Consider the following 21,463-nt stretch of genomic DNA (forward strand, 5'->3'; position numbering starts at 1 on the left):
TTAACTGTATCGTGGTTTCTGTTGTAGTTCAGTGCCTGCGTCTTCCTCATTTCTGTGAGCCCTCTACGGCAGGCTGGTCTTGCTCCTCTCTGTGTTCTAACATAGCAGCTCGCATAGTGCAGGACAAGGCTCGGTGCCCCCGTCGTCAGTGATCGACCCTAGGGAGGACGCCGCTCCTGATAACCTTCCCGTTTTCAGGACAGAAATCTGCACTAGATAGAGGTGAAGAGGGCCGGGAACACGAGACGTTTTGGTTGGAGAGGCAGCCTACTATGCACTGTGAGATGGGAGCAACCCACAAACCCTTGGTTGGTGAAAAGGACTACTTACTGAGTGATGCTGTCTGCCAAGGAGGCTGAAGGTGCTTGCTGATCCCAAGCTCTTGGCCTGGCTGGAGATGCAGGCAGTTAAAAGAGCTATTGCGTGAAGTGATCAGTCCTATTGTAGGGGAGCGTGGGGCTCAGGGGCTGGTGACCACAGATGTGGCATTGACTCAGAATGCAGTCTGCTGGCTTACGGACTTTGGACTCCCCTCGGACTTCTGGCAGCTCCCGTCTGCTCTAGCCAGGAGCCAGCCTGCCTCCTCCCACTCCCCTGGCCTGCTGCCCCTACCCTGTCCCTTGTTCCTCGATGTCCAGGGTCTGAGTGTCTCCAGAAAGTCACATCTACCAAAAGCTCAGAGTATGACTTTATCTAGAAGTAGGGTCTTTGCAGATGTAATTGACTTGAAGTCTGTGTGTATGCTCAGTCGCTCAGTCATGTCTGATTCTTCGCAATCCCATGGACTGTAGCCCATCAGGCTCCTCTGCCCATGGGATTCTCCAGACAAGAATACTGGAGTGGGTTGCCATGCCTTTCTCCAGGGGATCTTCCCAATCTAAGGATCAAACCTGAATCTTCCACGGCAGCTGCATTGATAGGCAGATTCTTTGCCACTGAGCCACCAGGGGTGGACCCTAATCCCGTGACTGGTGTCCTCAGAAGACGGCCATGTGGACACACAGGATAGAGGGCCACGGGACGATAGAGGCAGATTGCAGGGGCATCTACGAGCCGAGGAAAGACCAGGCTTGCCTATGAAGCCACAAGCCAAAAGGGAGCCTAGAACACGCTCATCCCAGAGCCTTTGGGAGCATGCCCACAGAGACCTTGATTTCAGACCTTCAGCGTCCAGGACTGGGGGAGGATGGCTTCTTGGTTTTAAGCCGCCCAGTTTGTGGTTATTTTTTACACCAGCCCTGGGAACCCGCGCACCTGGGCCTCGCTGACCCCAGGACACCTAGGCGAGGTTTTGGCTCAAGGTTTCTGCAAAGATTTCCTTTGAAGAATGTGTCCTGCTTCTAAAAATAAAACCTTGCCTGCCCCTGGGGCCCTCCTGTTACAGGGAGTTCTCCCCAGTGCTTGGCCTTGTATTTCTGTGATCTGCTTCACTTCAGACTCAGGCCGAGACGTTTGGTTGCATCTGTTCTGCAGGCAGCAATAGCCACACCGGGAGTCGGGGTTGAAGGCTACGCGAAGGTGCTGGAATTCCTGGGGCCACTTCAATCTGCTCCTTCATGGGCTGTCTCTCTGGCCTTTGTTACTTACCTGTTAAAACGCCCCTTGATCCCTTCAAGGTCAAAATGCTCTTTAGGGCACAGTGGCCGGTGGATTCTCAGAGCTGCTATCACCTGCCCTGCGGGCTTGTGCCCCGCGTGGAAGGAGTCACTTGAGGGTCCTGTGTGCAGCTTGTGTGCGCCTGCAGAACTCGCCCCCAGGACTTAGTGCCGTGAGTGTGTAGACTCAGGACCTTGTGAGTAACACCCAGAAAGTGCCGCTGCCCCTGGGTACTTTTATGATGTAGTCGGGATTAGGGTCAGTGACAGCAGAGCGGTCCAGGGAGGATTATTCAAGGGTAGGTGGGTTTGGTCAGGCTTAAAAGAGTCAGAGAGCATCTTCCAGGTAAGGTGAGTGGCGTGCCTGGCTGAGCGTGCAGAATTTGGGGAGGGGGCCTGTTAGCTGGTCGTTAGGACCTGCAGCTCGGGGCTTGGGGTTGGGGGGGATGAAGCCAGTGGTATCTTGGGGGTTGAGCAAGTGGGCTTTCTTCTGAGTAATAAGGCCATACAGATGGTGAGGTATCTGGAGGACCTTGGAGAAGGCCAGGTCCTGAATAGGGAGAGAGAGCTTGGTTGGGGCTTGAGGAGGCCAGGGTGTGGGGTTGGCGGGGGCGACCTTGGACCACCATTCACAGCGGAGGCTGAGCAATCGGGGTCTGGGTTCTAAAGGAAGGACTGTTGTAGATTCTTTGACTGATAGGTGAGTCTGGGCTCCACAGAGACCCTCTGCCCTGTGTGTGCGTTGGGAGTGAGTGAGCGCTTTCAAAATGTGCTGCTGAATCTCCAGGTGGGACCGTCTTAGTCCAACGCCTCCCCAGGTGGTTGTCATCGACATCCAGGGTAGGGAAACTGTCAAGGGGAGCCCCTTGGGGCCCAGGGGTGTTGGGCGTGGCCATGGGGTGGAAGTCGAGACTGAAATGCAAGGGCAGGAGCCAGAGAGGAGAGGCAGAAACACACGACCCGGCAGCTCGGTTTTAAAGGTAAAGGAAGAAGATAAATAACGTTAATAACAGTAGCAGGGACGGTGGTTCTCGGAGGGGTGATATCGGGGGACACATGGTGGTGCCTGGAGTTGGGTTGTCTAGGGGAGATGCTCCCAGCTTCTGGGTGTGTGGGCCAAGGATGCTGCCAGAAGTCCTGCAGTGGGCAGGGCACAACACCCACCTCCCCAGCCAGGCCCCACCCAACCACACACACACTCAGAGTGGTCCCATCCAAAGTGTTTCTAGCATCAGGAGCAGGAAGCCCTGACTTGGGGACAGAGTACCTGCTGGGTCTTAGTAAGCGCTCGGCATGAACCAGCCGACTTTACCCACACACTCGGAAGAGGCAGAGAGCGCGTCACCCCATAGTATAGATGGAGAAGGGGAGGCGCCAAGCAGTTGAGTTCTGCTCGCCAGAGGGCTTCCCCTTCCGGAGCCAGGTGACACAGCGGAGTAAAGAGAGCTCATCAAGGTGAGAAGGTAGTGGCTTTGGTTTCGAGTACATGCCAGTGCCTCTGAGTGCAAACACAGAGAATTCCTGAGTGGTTTGAGCCCCTGGCACGTCGCTCTTTGGGGACATCCGTACTGGGCCAGCTGGCCTTCATCTCCAGGCACAGTGATGACTAGGAATGGTCCTCATTGAGCATCTACTGTGTGCTTACATGTCAAGCCAGATTTTACTGTCTTTCTGCTGCAGGTGATACACATAGAGGCTCAGAGAGGTTAAGTAACGTGTCCAAGAGCACACAGCTAGAGCTGCTGGTCACACTCCAGCCTGACTCCAAAACCTCGTGTTCCCTTCTTTGTATGGTGGCATCACCTTGGTTTAGTCCCGGCTGCAGGCCAGGAGGAGGAGGAGGAAGATGATGATAAAAGGATCAGGTGAGGAAACCACATGCTAAACAAGCGAGCAGAGCCTCGGAACAGAGCTGGGCTGGAGGCAGGGTGCCGAGCGTGCAGACCGCAGTATCTTCACCTTTGTGAGGCTGCCAGAAATGACCTCCTTATCTCCCAGGCTATAGAGAGGGTTGGCCCGTGGGAAAAAATGAGCTTTTGTCTGGAAACAGATGTTTCAAGAACAGCTTTTTCCCTGCCCCGGTCTTTTCCAGAATAATTGCCTCTTGAGGAATCAGCGAAACTGTGGTTCAGTTTGTGCCAGGAGACACAAGTGTAAGTTAGCTGCTCAGTCGTGCCTGACTTTGCAACCGCATGGACTGTAGCCCACCAGGCTCCTGTGTCCATGAGATTTTCCAGGCAAGGATACTGGAATGGCTTGCCATTTCCTTCTCCGGGGATCTTCTAAACCCAGATCAAACCCGGGTCTCCTGTGCTGCAGGCAGATTCCTTACCAACTGAGCTACAGGGGGAGCCAGGAGACACAGCACACCCCTAAATGCCGGTCCTCCGGGCCGTCCAGCCTCCAGACCGCTGCTGTTCCCATGGGCCTGTCATTCTCACCAGCCTTTCTTCTTCTCAACGGCGGGTCCCTCGCACCTTTGTTGTATTTTGAGCTGTGCTGTCTTGCCCGCTCTGTCTCTGTGTCCCTGGGGGATCCCAGGGCCCCCTGAAGCCTAATCGCTTGCCCTCAGCTGCTTTCCCACTCGGCCTCCACCAGCTGCAGGAAATTTCTAGCCAAGGTTTTGCTTCTGTGCTGTGATTACGTAGGGTGTCTTTTGTGTTACTAAGGATTTGCTCATTTTGTGCGTGTCCTGCTGCAGACGGGCTGGACTCCCCCACGGGGAACCTGACATCACGGAGATGGAGCCCTCTGGCAGGGAGGGTCTCCCCGTAGCTTAGGGGACACCGATCTGCTTTGTCCTCCACCCGACCCCTATTTTCTGGTGGTTCCGTTGTGTTCTCAGTGAATGGAAAAGTTCAGAGAGCTCCAGAATCGTGGTGAAACTTGCTTGTTTCCCAACCCCCACGTACTTGGTTGCTGCAAAGAAATGCCTCTGCAGGGCCCATGAGGTGGCAAGGTTTTCTGCAGAAGCACTCTGGGTCTGTGGGCGCCTTTCTCCGCCGACGTCCAACTCCGCCTTCGGGACTGTGGGGTGAGCAGCACTTCAGTCGATGGCCTGGGAGTTTGGGATCTTAGGAAAGAACGTTCTAGAAATGTGGAGGTAAGACCACACTTTGCAGAGGCCGGGCCTGTGTTCTGGGACTGGACACTCATTTGCTCCTTGAGTTCCGGTTGTGTCAGCTGGGACAAAGAGGGGGCTGGAAAAGAGGAATTCCTGGGAGGCGGGAGGCCACACCGGCTGAGGAGTGCGAGGGGCTGAGATGGCGGATCTGTGTCCACACCCGCAGGAGGCTGTGTGACCTTCCTGGGGCCCCCAGAGCACACTGCTGTGGACTGGGCTCAGCACAGCAGAGCTTCCATGTCTCGTGGCTCCAGAGGCCTGAGACTCAGGCTGCGGTGGCGGCAGGGTTAGCTCCTTCTGAGGCCCAAGGGAGAAGCATCCTGGGCCCCTCTCCTGGGCTTCTGGACGGCCGCCTCCTCCCTGTGTCTCCACGCCACCTTCCCTCTGTGCCCAGCTTCCCCGTTTTGTAAGGATGCTTGTCATATTGCATGGGGGCCCACCCTCATCGCTTTATTTGAACTTGGTCATCTGCAAAGACCTTGTTTCCAGATAAGGTTATGTTGGCAGGTAGCAGAGGTTGGGACTTCAGCATTGTCGGCAGGGGACACAGTTCAGTTCATAATGTGAGGGTAGGAGAAAGGCGTGAACATGTGTGACTGCTCAGGACTGCTGTCCCCGGCCTGGTGGTTTTTAGGTTTTAGCTAAGAGATGCTTGCTCAAGTGCCTGAACTCAACCCCATATCTGGGCCTTAAATAGCTCAAGGTAGTGGAAGTAAGGTGCAGTGATATTAAACCCTCACTACACACAACCCATGGTCGTAATAGCAATGGAGGTAGGATTTATGAAGTGATCAGTAATTTATAAAGAAAGTATATGTCCTCATTTAATAAAGCCTCTATAAACCAGCGGAGAAGGCAATGGCACCCCACTCCAGTACTCTTGCCTGGAAAATCCCATGGATGGAGGAGCCTGATAGGCTGCAGTCCATGGGGTCGCTAAGGATGCATTGAAGAAGGAAATGGCAACCCACTCCTGTGTTCTTGCCTGGAGAATCCCAGGGACAGGGGAGCCTGGTGGGCTGCCGTCTATGGGGTCGCACAGAGTCTGACATGACTGAAGTGACTTAGCAGCAGCAGCAGCAGCAGCTATAAACCAGCTGGGCTTCCTTGGGCTTCCCTGGTGGCTCAGATGGTAAAGAATCTGCCTGCAATGCAGGAAACCTGGGTTTGATCCCTGGGTCGGGAAGATCCCCTGTAGAAGAAAATGGCAACCCACTCCAGTGTTCTTACCTGGAGAACCCCATGGATGGAGGAGTCTGGTGGGCTACAGTCCATGGGGTGAGAAACAGCCAGACACGACTGAGCAACTGCACACACACACACATACACACACACACACACACACACACACTGTTCTGGCACTCATTTTTAAATAAACAGACCCACCATATTTCTGGAGGAAAAGATAAAATAGTAAAAAGGTGTCAGTTCTCACCAGTGCCATGCCAGCGAAAACCAAAACCCAGTGGGGTTAATTTTTTTGAAGGAATGAAAAGGTGGGAAAGACATATTACTAAATTATTCTGAAGTTCATTTGGAAGAAAACAAAAATAGGTAAAAATAAGTGATAGGAGGCTTTGAAATAGAACGAGTCCTGGAGGCTGGTCCTCCCAGATGGCCAACTGTGGTAAAACTCCCGGAGTTACATAAGGATTGGTGTTGTGATAAAAATAGGCAGACTCACGACGCAGAATCGGGCAGATTCAAACCCTGGTATCTCTACACATTTAAAAAGCACCAAGTGACATCACGGGGAGGACAGATTGTGCAGGGACTGATGAACGAGTAATTGCCTCGCTGTTTGCTAATTAATTTGGTGAAGTTCCTCTCTGAGCAGCCAAATAAATTCTTTGTACATTAATGTCAGTCCACACGCCATTTTTTTTTTAACAGAGGAAAATAGATGTGAATGTTTATCAAGTTTTTCAATGGAGAAGGCTTTTCTGTGCTTTAGTGTGAAATCACAAAGGAAAGATTGACGGGGATAGATAATTGAGACTTCATTCAGCTAGCAAATGGATTCCTGTGTGCGAGCAACAGCGGGGGAGATATTTGTAACTGATAGGACATTTCCTGGAGAAGGAACTGGCGATGCTCTCCAGTATTCTTGCCTGGGAAATCCCATGGACAGACTGGCCTGAAGGGCTACCGTCCCTGGGGTCACAGAGATTCCGATGCAACTGGACGACAACAAATGAAATTTTACAGTCTAATCAAGCAAAGGATGCATAATGATAGTCGTGAAGCAGCAAACAAATGTAGTCAACTTGAAAATTTTCTGGTTGATGGTTTCGAAGGAATGTGGAGTTAAACTTGGTATTTCATCGCCCAGTTGTCAGATAAGCGAAGCTTTTCTTGAACTTCCGTCACAAGGGTGGGAAGGAATGTCTGCTCCTGTTGGGAGGGTGACTCTCTACAGCTTTCCAGGAAAGCGTTTGGCAATGCTTCGTACTCTACTAGAAATTCATCTTAAGAAAATGATCCAAAGTTTGGAGATTAGGGATAAAGACGGTCACCACCCTGCCGTGTATAGCCGCAGAAAGCGGGGAGTCTGCGGGCAACTGCAGGTCAGGGTGTTCCCCGCTTCACAGACCTGGAAACAAGCCTGGTGAGTCCTTTGTGCCCAAGGACACTGTGCAGCCCAAGCTCCTTTGTGCAGTGTCTTTGGTGATGACTCTCCATTGGGAATGAAAGGTTCCAGTACCTGTGGGGACTCCCCCCACCCACCACCAGTTCCCAGACTTGGGCTGGGAGTCCAGCAGTGCCGCTCAACTCTCTACCTGGAGATGAGCTCAGGTCCCCCACGTCGAGGGCTCAGTCCCACAAGACTGCTGCCACCACCCCACTGCAGATGCCCATCACAGGTCCAGATTGTCACGTGTGCTTCTGACCAGCTGGCTGGAGATTTCAGTTTCCCATGATCCCCTCCTTGGGTCTGATTAATTTGCTAGAGAGGCTCATGGAACTCAACATTTTACTAACAGGGTAAATAGGATATAATTCAGGAACATCCAGACAGAAGAGCTGCCTAAAGCAAGGTATGGAAAAGGGGGCAGGGCTTCCACTTCCTCTCCTAGCACCCCCTCCCCTCCCCAAATCTCCGTGTGGTCACCAGCCCTGAAGCCTTCAGAACTCCAGCCTTGGGTTTTTACAGAGAGCTTATGGAGAAAGGGAAAGTGGTAGTTGCTCAGTCATGTCCAACTCTTTGTGACCCCATGGACTGTAGCCCACCAGACTCCTCTGTCCATGGGATTCTCCAGGCAAGAATATTGGAGTGGGTTGCCATTCCCCTCTCCAGGGGATCTTCCCGACTCAGGGATCAAACCTGCATCTCCTGCATTGGCAGGCAGATTCCTTCCCGCTGAGTCACCAGGAAAGCCCATATGTGTATAAAATAAATCACATTATCACAAATCAGATAGCCTGTGTTTCCTAGTTAGTAGAATCATGAGGCCAGGAGGAATAGGAATTCATGGAGCTAGAATTGGGAAGGCTGGTTTTAGATCCACGGGGATTAATGAATGCATCATTCTAGATGCTCAGTCAAGTGTTTGAAAGTGTAATCAGCTTGGCAGATGGCATACTGTTGTTATACATACTTAGAAAACGGTCTTGCAAGGCTGGAAATGACCTGCTGGAATCATGGTGTTTGGGAAGGAGGATGGAAATTTATTTTATAAAATGTGTGTGTATGTTTTAATTACAAAAAGTAGAAAATTTAGAGAAAAATAAAGAACTAAATGATCCATACGCTTACCACATGGACATAATCACCGTCGGCATTCAGTGTGAAATTGACTCTTCTTTTTCTAGCAAATACACATTTCTAAGAACAAATTATTGTAATATTTGTGGGTTTCATTTTTCTCAAGAGTTCTATTGTGTGGATTTTCCATTCTTTTGAGTATTAGAAAATTAATTTTAACAGCTGCATAAACCCAGGCTGGAGTTAGAACACCCTCAGGCCACATGTTAAATAATTGTTCCCATACCTGCCAAAGGAGAAGGGGGTGGCAGAGGATGAGATGGTTGGATGGCATCACCGACTCAATGGACGTAAACTTGAGCGGACTCCGGGAGGTGGTGATGGGCAGGAAGGCCTGGCGTGCTGCAGTCCACGGGGTCGCAGGGAGTCAGACACGTGGAGCGAGCGGCTGAGCAACAGCAGCACTCCTGTCTCACTGTGAACAGTGCTGTGTGGAAGTCGCTTGGCCGACAGCTTGTTCTCCTAAGGACAGAGAGGCTGAGGGGCAGTGGAATGGGAGCAGGAATAAGAGTCCTGTCCTCTCCTTCCCTTAATAAAAATACTGATGAAGTGTCGAGATTGGTGATTGGTTTATTGCCCAGGATATCTCAATTAGCCATGGACACGGTAGGTTTTCTGTTAAAAAAAATCATTTATTCCTTGAGTTTCATCTGTTGCTTACTATGCCAGATGCTGGATCTTTGATAAACGGGTGAATGAAACTGACACAGTTCCCTTCGATGCTGGGGAGGGCCTGGCTGAGGGGCAGCAGTAAGCTCCCTGTCCTCAGGAGTCAGTCCTCGAGCAGCGCTCGCTTCCCAGGCTCAGGGGCAGGCTCTGTGGGGTTAGTGCCACGCACTGTATTTGCTGATTGTTTTCAGCGGTGCCTCCTGGTGGGTGTGGCTCTGTTCTCTGCCTGCGCATCACCCTCCTCCCTCCCCCATCCCTTTGGTTTCTGCAGTCCTGCCCTGTCTTCACTTGAACTTGAACCTCAGATGTGGCACGTGTCTGTCATTAATGAGAATCATCCATAGATTCAGGAGTAGCATGAAGCCTTAGATGATGCCTTCCTAGGCAAGCAAGCTTGTCTGAATTTGGTATTTCCATGAGTCTCAGAAATGAACCCCAGGGAAAACCTCTTTCAATCAAAACCAAACAAGCCTCAGTTTCCTCATCTGTAAATGAGTACCACCAGCTACTCTTGTGTCTCCCAAAGTGGTAGCTAAGATGAACTTTTAAAAAATGTTTTAAGTTAATATATACTAGAAAAGATTTATCAGTCTAAGGAAGAGTGTTTTTTTTTTTTTTTTAAGGAAAAAAAACTAGTAACTTCATTTTTAAAGCTATAGAAAGCTGCCTTTAAAATAACTCTTTTGAATGAGCTTACGTTGTTAGAAAGTAGGTTGGTTTAAAGAGAAGTGTTAAATAATTTGATTTTTTTTTTTAAAGGAAAACAGTAAATCAGAGACTAATGCTTGGAAACCACAAGTCCTCCCAGTGCTGATGTTTTGCGGTTTGATTGACTGTGTCAGATGAGAGTCAAGAATCTGAGTCTCCCTCCCTCCAGCCCGTCAAGTGAATGGGCCTCTCTTCTCATCTCTGTTATAACATCTTCAGAGATAATCATGCCTTTTCTTTCTCGTCACTGGCTGGGGACCAGAGTGGGGAAGTTTTTCTAGTCTGGGCTGATCACAAGATTTTATTTCCCAGCCTGTCTGCCGCGGCTCTTCCCGTGTGACTCGGTGGGGGCAACCCCACCCCAGCAGACCGGCTAAACCCCATGCCTGGGGAGCACTCGACATGCACAGGTCGGGCCATCTTTGAACTCCCTGCTGTCATCAGCAGTGGGGTGATGGCGCAGGAGGGCAGGCAGGTAGAGGGTGTCCGTGTGGCACACACAGTGTGCTGGGCAACCCAAGGCATGCAGGCTTCTCGTCCCATGCAGGCTCAGAAGGCGTGGGGCAGACCTCAGCCCTCCCCTCCCCTCGGTGTCAGTTTCATGCACATTGTCACACCAGCTAAGTGATGAGCAGTCAAGGGAAGAGACTGCATCTCCATCTGCTTGTGTCTTTGCTGGTCCCCCAATGCACTGTGATGCTGAACGAATGTTTGAATGAAACATTTGTCTGTTCAGCAGATGGACCAAACCCCAGCTGGGGCCAGGCCCATGTGCTTGGTGCTGGACGATTACAGAGGAGCCAGGTATCCAATTGGCTTCTGAGGACACGAGGGTAGCTGTCTGGAAACTATGAAATCGTGTGCGGGATCGCAGCTCTGATGCCCAGAGTGAAAGCAGTAAGTGCCCAGACAAGGTGATGGATAAAGCCCAAGAGAGCTCAGAGAAAAGTGGAATTCTGTCTTCAAAAGCACCATATGATGAGGGTCTTCTCAGATGGGTAGGTTTTAACAGAGCAGAAATTGGGGGCCCTCATGGGTCTTTTAAGTCCATGGGGTGGAAAGAGAGATGGAAGCTTGAGATTTCAAGGTGGTCAAGGGATGTTTAGAGCCAAGTGGGAGAATCGGTCACTGTGCTTGGTGAGGTCAGGGCAGATAAAGGTGAGTGTGATACGGACATGGAGGGTGGCTTAGTGTATAGAGGGTCTGGAAAGACAAGCCAGGTGTCGATTGTCTTCTACAGACTGTAGGAGCCCCCGAAGGGATTGAGATTGTTGTTTTGACTCAAGGAAATGGTGGGATTGGTCCAGCCCGCCCCAAAGAAAAATTCCACAGCTGGGCATCCAGGAGGCTGGAGGCAGGAGGCCACGGAGTAAGAAGCTCAGGCCATGCAGAGGCAGTGGAGGGCACTTGGCCATCGCTTCCCCTCCCTGACCCTCGCCCATGACCCTGCAATTCTCCAGACTCAGATTTTCTTATTTTGTCACTGGCCAATGAAAACACTGGGGCTTCCCCCATAGCTCAGTGGTAAAGAATCCGCCTGCAAATGCAGGAGGCACAGGCTTGATCCCTGGGCCAGGAGGATCCCCTGGAGGAGGAAATGGCAACCCACTCCAGTATTCTTGTCTGGAAAATCCCAGGGACAGAGGAGCCTGGTGGGCTACAGTCCCTGGGGTCACAAAGAGTCGGACACAACTGAGCACTAGGTGAAACGCTGGGTCCTCAGGCTGGGTCCTTCCAGCCATCACACTTGGCACCATAAAAGCAGCAATTGAGAAGTGGTGCCCACAATGGCAGGGTCCCTCCTCTGCACCACGTAGAGACCATGGGGGGTTGAACTTGATCACCAGCTTTGGGTGAACAGAGTTAGGCCTTGAACATGGACACATTGCCAGCCCAGTGTACGCAGAGCCTGTTCCTGGAAGCAGATGCAGCTCTCAGCAGCTGTTCACCCAGGAGATGTGGTCCCCTGCTCGGGAGGTGCCCAGGCCAGAATGGATGATTCTGCCCACGAACCTCATTACTCCGCACAGACAGCCGGCTGTGGGGTGCTCTGATACCTCCCAACGCTTATCTCCTATGTTAAGGTCCTCGTTGAACCAAAGCAAAATACATCGCAGACAGACACTGGAAAAAGCAGCTGGGTTCCCCATGGTCCCGATTCTCTGATGGGACCGTGGGCTTTACCCCGAAAGGAGGCGGCCCTTCTCCAGACCACACCAGAGGGCAGCATCATGGTCCTTCATCTCTGCTCCAGGTGGATCCAGGACTCAGAAAGGTTCTGAAGGTGGCGGGAAGGCTCAGATTTCCCTGTGCAGGACGGAGCTCTCCTAACTGGAGCCCATGCGTTCCCAGCCAAGAGAGCAGAACCCGGAAAGGGGCACAAGTCACGCGCTGCCTTTTCACTTGGGCCAGTTGCCCAGACCGGTCAAGGTCAGGGTCAGGAGGTCAGAAGGCAGAGGGAGATAGGGTGCTGTTTAGGCTGGGGGATGCGTCTCCCTCTCTGGCTCTTGGCGTTGGATGGAAGAGGGTGTTGAGGTTGTTGTAGACGTTTCCAGGCATGCAGACGGGCTCACACTCGCCCGCTGGGTCACTCCCAGCCCGCCTTCCTCAGGGCTCCTCCTCGATCCCGGGGAGGTGTCCATAAAGCCAGGTTCCTCCCCGCAGCCTTGGATGGGCGTGTGGGCCTCTCTGGTCGCAGAGGCTCAGGAGCCCCGTGCTTTGGGTTTCTTCTGGCTGCTCGCTGGAAGTGAAGCAGATCTCCTGGGGGAGGGAGGGAGCGTAGCTCTGGTTGACTTTAGTCCTCGGGATCACGCTCTTTCTTGGGCAGAGAGTCAGGGGGTGGGGGGGCGGTGGCAGACGGGATGAAGTGTGTGTCCACAGAGCCTGCTGACCGAGGCACCCTGGAGCCGGTTGAAACTCGTGCTTTCTCTTTCAGCCGGAGGAAATCTGATGAAATCCACATGATACTCCCACTCCAGAAATTAAAATCCGACGTGGAGAGTGAGTCATCTTAAAAACCAGGCATGACCGGAATCCACCCAGGGGAGGCCGAGGGCCGTCTTGGCGCCCGGGGCCTCCCGCAGCAGCGGTCCAGGCCCGGCGCCTGCCTCCTGTGCCGTCCTGGGGCGGGTCACCTGGAGGGCCCGGGCTTGGCTGGTGCACGCACTGGGGTCCCGGCTGTAGGGCGTCTCCGCCCCACAGATGCTTCTGTCCTTTTTCCTGCTTCGTTTTTTGTTGCGTTTCTGTATACTTTTATTTTATTGATTTATTTTTTGGCTGTGCTGGGTCTTTGTTGCTGCACGGGCTTTTCTCTGGTTGCAGTGCCCAGATTTCTCACTGTGGCTTTTCTTGTTGCAGAGCACAGGCTCTAGGCCTTGGGGACTTCAGTAGACAAGGCACGTGGGCTCAGCAGTTGCAGTTCCCGGGCTCTAGAGCCCGGGCTCTGTCGTTCTGGGCTTAGTTGCTCCACCGCTTAGGGGATCTTTCTTGATCAGGAATCAAACCTGTGTCTCCTGCGTTGGCAGGCGAAGTCTTTACCATGGAGCCACCAGGGAAGCCCAGTTTGTTTCGCTTTTTAATTGTTCATCGGGCAGAATGTTGGCACATAGGCCCCCACAGTAGAATTCTGGGATTCCAGGATCCTGGGAGTGACGAGTCCCCTGGGGTAGCCGAGCAGCTGTGTGTGGGTTCCTGACTGTGCCACCAGCATCTGTAAATAATTGTGTTCTTGTACGAAGGTGTCGGCCATCCAGAGGCCAGCCCCCTAGTTAGTTACCAGGCAGGGAGCTGGCAGCGGGCTCCTTTCTCTCTGAATGAATTGGCCTGTATACTAAAGAAAAGAAAACCTCATTAATTGTGAGTCAGACATTAGTAAGCTTTAATGCTCCCTCCTGACTCTGAGACCTGACTTCTGCCATGTGGGGGTGATCCCTGGATCAGGAAGATCCCGTGGAGAAGGGAATGGCAACCCACTCCAGTATTCTTGCCTGGAGAATCCCATGGACAGAGGAGCCTGGTGGGCTACAGTCCCTGGGGTCACAAAGAGTCGGACACAGAGCGACTATGACTTTCACATACATGCGGGGAGACACGTAACCCTTGTTGGGGATGGGGCTTTTACAGGGTACTAGCCCAGCTTGTGTGCTTATTTGCTCAGTCCTGTCCGACTCTTTGCGACCCCGTGGATCATAGCCCGAAAGGCTCCTCCGTCCATGGAATCCTCCAGGCAAGAGTACTGGAGTGGGTTGCCATTTCCCCTTCCAGGGGATCTTCACAACCCAGGGATCAAACCTGCTTCTCCTGCATTGGCAGGCAGGTTCTTTACCTGCCAGAGAGCTCCAACGCTGTATTCTTTATTTAAATAGAATTCATTCACTCATTTATATTTGAGAGCTTGCTCTATACTGACTTATCACAACCCAAGAGGCCTCAGAGAGCTTACATTCTCTTAGAGAAATCAGGCTGGAAACGGAAGAGCATGGGCTTTATCTGGTGTTGATAAGGAAAGTAGAGAGTGGGGTGTCGCAGACCCCTGACTGCAGTGAGGGGTCCAGCCTGGCAAATACTTGGCAGGGGCTTCCCAGGATGCGGGAACAGCATGTGCACAGGCCCTGGGGTGGGAGGGAGAGAACAGGAAAAGGACCAGAAAGCCAGCGGGGCCCACGAGGGCACTGCAAGCATGAAGGAAGGCCTGAGAAGCTTTGGAGGGTTTTGAGCAGAGGCCCGACTAACTGTTTTGAAGGAAGTCCTGACTGCTGACGGAGGGGTGGATTACGGGAGGGCAGAGCTGGACGTGTTAGACCTGATGGAAAGGAGCCAACCACTGTATTGAGTTGAAGGGGGATGGTGGCCAGAGGTGCTGAGGGGAGCTCAGCCGGAGCTGCCGGGGCTGGGGTGGGGTGCGGGCACACACGCACACACGCCGTGCACACCCACCATGGAGAGCCGGGGGAGGGACAGGGGGCTTTGGGGCTGGTTGAGTGAGCCCTTCTCCTGTTGACTAAAGGTAGCGATTTTGGGGAGGAGGTTTGGGGCAAACCCGGAGTTGGGTTTGGACTGGGAGGTACAGGATGCCCGCTAGTCCTGAGGGGAGCCCCCGGTGACCACGTCTGGAGTTTTGGTCATTTGTCAACCGAGCGGGAGCCCTGCCATGTCCAGCTGTGCTGTGAGACCACCTGGGCATTTGTATTTAGCGCTCCTTAGAGGTTTTCTCTTTCAAAGAGACACATACACACATATATTCATAACTTCATTCCTGACACATCCCTCCTGGAGAGGCGAATGATGGAGGTTTCCTAATAATACTTCCCTAATTTTATAAAATGTTTCATTTGGGACATTTTCAAACACATGCATAAATAAGATAATAGTAAAAGGAATACATAAGGAAAGTAATAATGATAAAAAATAATAAAATAGAGAAATGGTAAAAAAAAAAGTAGAGAAAGCATAATGTATAGTAATATATAGTAATAGTATGAAAAGTGAAAATCGCTCAGTCATGTCCAACTCTTTGTGACCCCATGCACTATATAGTCCATGGAATTCTCCAGGCCAGAATATTGAAGTGGGCAGCCATTCCCTTCTCCAGGGGATCTTCCCAACCCAGGGATCAAACCCAGGTCTCCCACATTGCAGGTGGATTCTTCACCAGCTGAGCCACAAGGGAAGCCCAATAATACTGGAGTGGGTAGCCTATCCCTTCTCCAGGGGATCTTCCCAACCCAGGGATTAAACCCAGGTCTCCCACATTGCAGATGGATTCTTTACCAGCTAAGCCACCAGGGATGTCCTAGGAATAGTATAACAGATGGTAAAATACAGTGTTGATGAACCTTGGTGAACTCACTGCCAAGCAGATCAGAGCATCAGGTCATTTACCCCCACATTATTATTATTATTATTATTATTTGAATAAAGCAAGGACTAATTCATGGGGTGTGGCTCTTGACCTTGGGCCACTTGAATCAAAGGCTCCTCCAGGAGAGAGGAGCAGAACTCCTCTGCTGGTTGCAGGGCTGAGGCCAGCCCCTGAGTCATCTGGAGCTCGCAGGGCCGTGGGGAGGAGGGTGGAGCCCTAGGAGGGTGGGGAGAGAGAAGTTTCCCGGAGACGCAGGGGAGGGCAGCGAGCAGGCTCCAGGAGCAGAAGATGCAATGGACATGCAGGGTGGACGGAGGAGTGGTCCCCGGTTCATGCGGGGTGGAGGTGAGTAAACCCAGATGCCCAGGGGAGCTGCACGGTGGTGGGGCTCTGAGTACCAGGGCGGGGAGTCCACCTTCAATGGTTTAAAAGCAGCAAACCACACCCAGTGGGGTGCGGGTGGGGCGGTTTGAGCTGGAGGGACCTTTGAGAACATTAAGGGCATGGGCTTCCCTGGTGGCTCAGAGGGTCAAGAATCCCCTCATAATGCAGGAGAGCTGGGTCCAATTCCTGGATCGGGAAGATCCTCTGGAGAAAGGGCATGGCAACCCACTCCAGTATTCTTGCCTGGAGAATCCCACTGACAGAGGAGCCTGACAGGCTACAGTCCATGGGGTCGCAAAGAATGGGACACAACCGAGCTCATTTCCATTTCATTTCATTTTCATGGATTGGACCAGGGCGGTAATCGGGGGTCTGACAGCCAGGAGCAATAAAGTGAGCTCTAGTGTTAGCCAGCCGGGAAGCAGGGAGCGTTTTTTGCAGCCGCACCTCCTGGAGCCCTCCCGGTGGGGCGGTGGGGGTGGGGGTGGGGGTCCCTCCAGGCATCTCTGGAGGAGGAGTTACAGAGCTTCACCATGAACCCTCACCCTGGCGGTGTCAGATCGGGAGGTGCCGGGAGGAGCACACCCAACAGGCGTGGCCCAGCCCGGCTCTTTCTCTGCTGTGAAGTAACATCCCCAAGGGGAAGGCTGGTGTCTGGGGTGGATGTCAGGCCTGCCCTGGGGAAAGTAGCCGTTCCAGGCTTTCCACGGGGCATTGAGCACCACGGACCAAAGGGCCCCGGTCCCAAGGAAGGGTGTGAATGACCGCGTTCATGCTCCTGCGAACGAGGCTCCTGGTCGTTGGGGAATCAGACCTCAGTCCTCAGCTCCGGCTGGTAAGTGGCGGCGATGTCAGGACCACAGCTGGTGGCTTCCAGGTTCCTTGCACGGCAGCCTCAGAGAGGGGTGTCTGTGCTTTACGAGGACCACAGATCTCTTGCTGTAACTGCCGGCACGCTTTCTGCCTGCACTGGCTCAGGGTCACGGTTGTATCTGCCATCGATAACACAACAGAAACGGGAATCAGTCTCCCCAGCTCCCAGCGGTGTTCTGTGGTTTGTTCTCCTGCCCACCCTGAGGCCCTGGTTCCCCATCAACTGCCTTCTTGGCAGCGGCAGGGGCGGCGGGAATCCGATCGCTCTTAAATCTCTGCTTTTCTTGGCTGCTCCCACGAAGCCGTCTGTGTCCTATTTGGGCCTCAGCTGACTTTGGCCACCAGTCTCCCAGCCCTGCGTAAAAGCCCATCCAGACTTCATCCAGCTCCTCTGTCGAGGACATGGGCGTCTGTGCAGAGTTCTGAGGGGGTGGGGCTTGCCTGATATCCCCTGTCCGTTGCCAAGTCCACTTGGTCTGTCGCTGGCTTCTAAACTGTGTCAGTAGTCTTGAAAGACAAAACAGCATTGGTGCTTCCAGCGGTGTCATCAGCAGCCAAAGTCATCTTTCTGGATCAGAAAGCTTCGGTGGCTTTCCCGTGGCGTCCAGGGCCGAGACTGGCCCCTGCCCCGCCTCTCCTGCGGTGCTCAACCACCGTGCCCCCCAGACTCACAGGCCCTGCTCTGCCTGGCACTGATTCCTCGCACTTTATAACCCTGGGCCCCTTTCCCTGCTCTGGGCGGCCAGCCCGCCTCTGGGGACCCTCACCGGTCCCGCAGGCCCTGGGGTCCTCGGGAGCAGTAAGACCTCATGACTGAGCCCATCCTCACTTTTATTTATTCCCTCCACTAGATGCTTCCCCAGATGTGAGCGGCAGCTCAGTGATGCTTCAAAAGGGAGGAAAGGGGAAGCAGGGAGTAGGGGCAGCTCTTCTTGCATCTCGATCTCTCGAAGCTTGGTCAGGGTGAACTGCCCTGGGGAGCCCCAGGGATCCTGTTTCCGGGAGCACACCGCTTCTGGGGTTCCTGGGTCCTGACCGGGAGCCTGTGGGTCGGGGGGGAGTTGGACTGGGGGGCGTGGGGCAGGAAGTGCCTCTGACTATGAGCGTGACCCCGAGCACCGTCCCTGGTGCTGGTGAGTCCTGGGAGCAACCTGGCCTGGAGGGGAGGGCTGGCAGGTTCCACAGCTGATGGCATCTCCTGGCTTTAACCAACCCCCACCTCCTTTCCCTGTTGCTGCCTCCCCAAGAGGCCAGGAATCCCAGGTAGAAATTGTCCTTAGTTTGAAAAAAGCCCACCTGTCAAACGCAGGTTATGGGCGCAGAACCATCACAGAGTTCTCCCTGCACCAATCCGCCCACCCACAAATCCCATTTCATCCTCCGCGTTGATTCCCTCCAGGAAATGAGGCTTCGACTTTTGGATCCGAAATGTTTTCACATCCTCTCTTCTCAGGGCCCTAGGCTGCCTGGTCGGGCCAGAGCCTCTGGCCTGGTCACCAGTCATCTGGTCCGGCTCCAACGGCCTCTGCACAGTCATGTGGCCGCCGTGGCTGATGGGGAAGTGGGGCTGTGTCCCCACCTGGAGGGTGGGCTCTGGGTTGGGGGCAGGGAATCCCTGGACTGGCTTCAGGCCCTCCTGCTTCCAGTCGAGGTCCCTGCCACTGTCCTCTCCTGGAGGCCCAGCTCAGTTCTCTGCAGAGAGGAACCCGGGCGTGGGGTAGGGGGGGCTCTGAGCACGTGGTCAGTCGTAACCTCACAGGGAAGGAATGGAAGTCATGTGGGAGCCACTCGATCGGGGAAACCATCCAGGTGCTTCACCCCATCATCCTTCAAATATCTGGCATGCCTGTGAGTGCTGGTGTGTGTGTGTGTGTGTGTGTGTGATGGGGCAACTCCAGATGGGCTGCAGGACTCCAGGATGGGAGACGGGTGGGAGGGACCACAGTCTGGGCTCAGGTTGGGCCTGCTTTTAGGGAAAGTGTCCTCCAAGGGAGCCGGCCACTCCTGACCTGCCCCTTGTGCACACATGTGCCCCGCCCCCGGATCTTGGGTTGAGGGCCCCATTCCTGGCTCTCTTCCCTCTGTGTCCTCACCTCACCTGGCAGGCAGCAGAGAGAGAGGCAAGCTCTCTGGGGTCTCCTTCTGTAAGGGCACTGATTCCACCCGCTTCATCTAACCTCACCCCACCCCTTCCTCATCTCCAGATATCCGTGCAGGGTGTCAGAGCTCTGACAAGGAGATGCATTCAGCCCACAGCCAGCCTTCTGCCCAGGGTGCTCAGGTGCAGGAATGTGGCATCCTTTGAGCCGGCCCAGACTCTGCCCTCGAGCCACTGCCCGCGGGTCACTCAGAGCCAGGGCTAGGGCTGCTGATGGGGGCTATGGAGGCCGAGGCGGGGGAGGGGGGGGTCCAGGAGTCATGGGGTCCGGCCCCTCGTTCTCAGCACCTTCCCGGTGTTATTATCTTTCTCTCCTTCAGACAAATCAGGACAGTGCTCTCACTGTCCGACGTTACCAACATGAAAGCGAACCTCATGTAAGGTGCTCAACACGGGCTCCTCCCCAGCAGACAGCACGCATGCAATCTGGGTCTGCCTGCTGCACACAGAGCCTGGGGCCGGGCTCCGTCCTGCCCACTGCAGCATCCCTGCACAGGGCGGTGCTGGGGCTCCAGGTCTCGCTCATGAGTAAAGGCTGACCCTCCTGCATTAAAATGATGCATCTCCCGCTGTCTGTGGATGGAACAATCCAGGAACAGGGGCCCTGCGGCCAGGGTTCATGAACCCGGCTCTACTGGGTGAAATTCACTTGCCCTCAGTTGCCCGCTGAGCTGAGTGCTGTGGTCACCTGTGGCCAGCTGGAGCAACGTCGGCCCAGGTCTGCTCTGGGAGAGCGTGTGACCTTCCCTGCTCTGAAATTGACTCCTGGATGGTCCTTTCCTGCCCGTTGGCCCTGGTGAGGGGTCTGCTCACAGCCAGTTACCTTGTTCATCTCCAACCACTACCCCCTCCCCTGCCATACACACACACATACACACACCTGGGTGCCCCTTCCCAGGAAAACCGAGGCTTCAGAAGGGAAGCTGTGTTCTTTCCCACAAAATCTTCCTCTCCCGGTGTGCTATCAGCACGGTGACTCAGTGAATGTACCGCATTCCGTCTGCAGAAGTCACATGAGAACACCTTGCATGCACAGGTGGTCACGTGTGTGTTGTGTTTTGTTTATTTGGGGGTCCAGGGAGGATCTAGGGGAGTGTGTGGGCAGGGAGCAGGCCCTTCACACCCACTGCAGAGATGCAAAGCACGGCCCGCCCCGGGCTGGAGTCAAGGGGACCAGCCACTTTCTGTACACACTGAGCTCTAGTCCCCCTTCTCCGAGCCCTGGAACTAGCAGCGGGACAGATGCTGTTTTGTCCTCCTCTTTGGCTATAATGAATGGGCTGGCCAGGTGCTCGAGCAGATTTCACAAACCTCATTGTGGCCCCCCAGCAAGAGGGGGTGCACACAGCAGGCCAGGGAACACTGCTGGGACTGTGTGCACCCAGAGACCCATGAGACAGGCATAAGAGGGGCATAGAAGCTGGAGCCTGAGCCCTGCTATGTTCTCTTGGGCCAGGAAAAATGGCACGGCCTCTGGAAGAGCGAGGATTCCCTCTTGCCATTGATTTTCTCTTTAACCCGTGTCTTTTCACTTGCTCCAAGGAAATTTCTCTTTTTCTTCCACCCCTCACAGGAAGAAGCACATTGCCAAGCTGATGCCGTCGTGCAGCATGGTCGCCTGAGACAGCAGCTTCCGCGCTCGCTGGAATAACCGGAGGGAGAAATATGAAACCTTAGCCCATCCGCCCGGGGAAAAGCGTTTCAGGATGGCGGCTCAGCGCATCCGGGCTGCCAACTCCAGCGGCCTCCCGCGGTGCAAGTCCGAGGGGACCCTGATTGACCTCAGCGAAGGGTTTTCAGAATCGAGCTTTAATGATGTCAAAGGTGAGCTCCCGGGAACAGGCACTGGCTTAGGGAGAAAACGCAGCATACGAGCGCTCAAGACCCAGAGACTCTCCTGCTTACAGGCTGCCAGGTTTCACATTCAGATAACTGAATCTGAGCTGCCTACACTTCGTCAGGTTATAAATTCAGCCCTGGAACGACAGCCTCGTGTTTGGTTTGGTTTTGATGTGTGGGGAGGTTGTTTTGAATTTTCCCCTCAGTAATGAAACAGCTTCTTAATGAAGAATATTCTTTGTCTTTGCGTGAGTTTTGGTGACATTAAGACAAGAGCCTGGTGGAACACAGAACCGGGGGAAGGAGAGTGTGGTGAGCCAATGAGGTCCTGAGAGCCACTGGGGAAGGGAAGGGTGGTCTGGGACAGGGGTCAGCATGCCTTCTCTGCAGGAGGCCACAGGGTAAGTACTCGAATCCTTGCAGGCCACATGGCCTCTGTCACAGCTGTTCGGCTCTGCGATTGCGCCGAGAAAGCAGTCATAGAAGA

General features: G+C 53.7%; 1 protein-coding gene across 4 annotated transcripts in view; it reads left to right on the top strand.

The window, feature by feature from the left end:
- The window catches only part of SH3BP4 (SH3 domain binding protein 4), a 99,948-nt gene that overhangs the window by 57,578 nt on the left and 20,907 nt on the right, over nt 1–21,463 (top strand). For 3 of the 4 annotated variants that reach the window (XM_025289197.3, XM_025289196.3, XM_025289198.3), the window contains one exon: nt 20,711–20,961. In XM_025289197.3, the coding sequence (XP_025144982.1) occupies nt 20,844–20,961 (118 nt within the window). In that variant the 5' untranslated portion in view covers nt 20,711–20,843. Of the gene's footprint in view, nt 1–15,946; nt 16,068–20,710; nt 20,962–21,463 lie in introns of those variants that run through there. The other variant, XM_006044221.4, reaches the window with a different exon arrangement.

This window comes from Bubalus bubalis, chromosome 6 (assembly GCF_019923935.1).
Source record: "Bubalus bubalis isolate 160015118507 breed Murrah chromosome 6, NDDB_SH_1, whole genome shotgun sequence".
Lineage (NCBI taxonomy): Eukaryota > Metazoa > Chordata > Mammalia > Artiodactyla > Bovidae > Bubalus > Bubalus bubalis.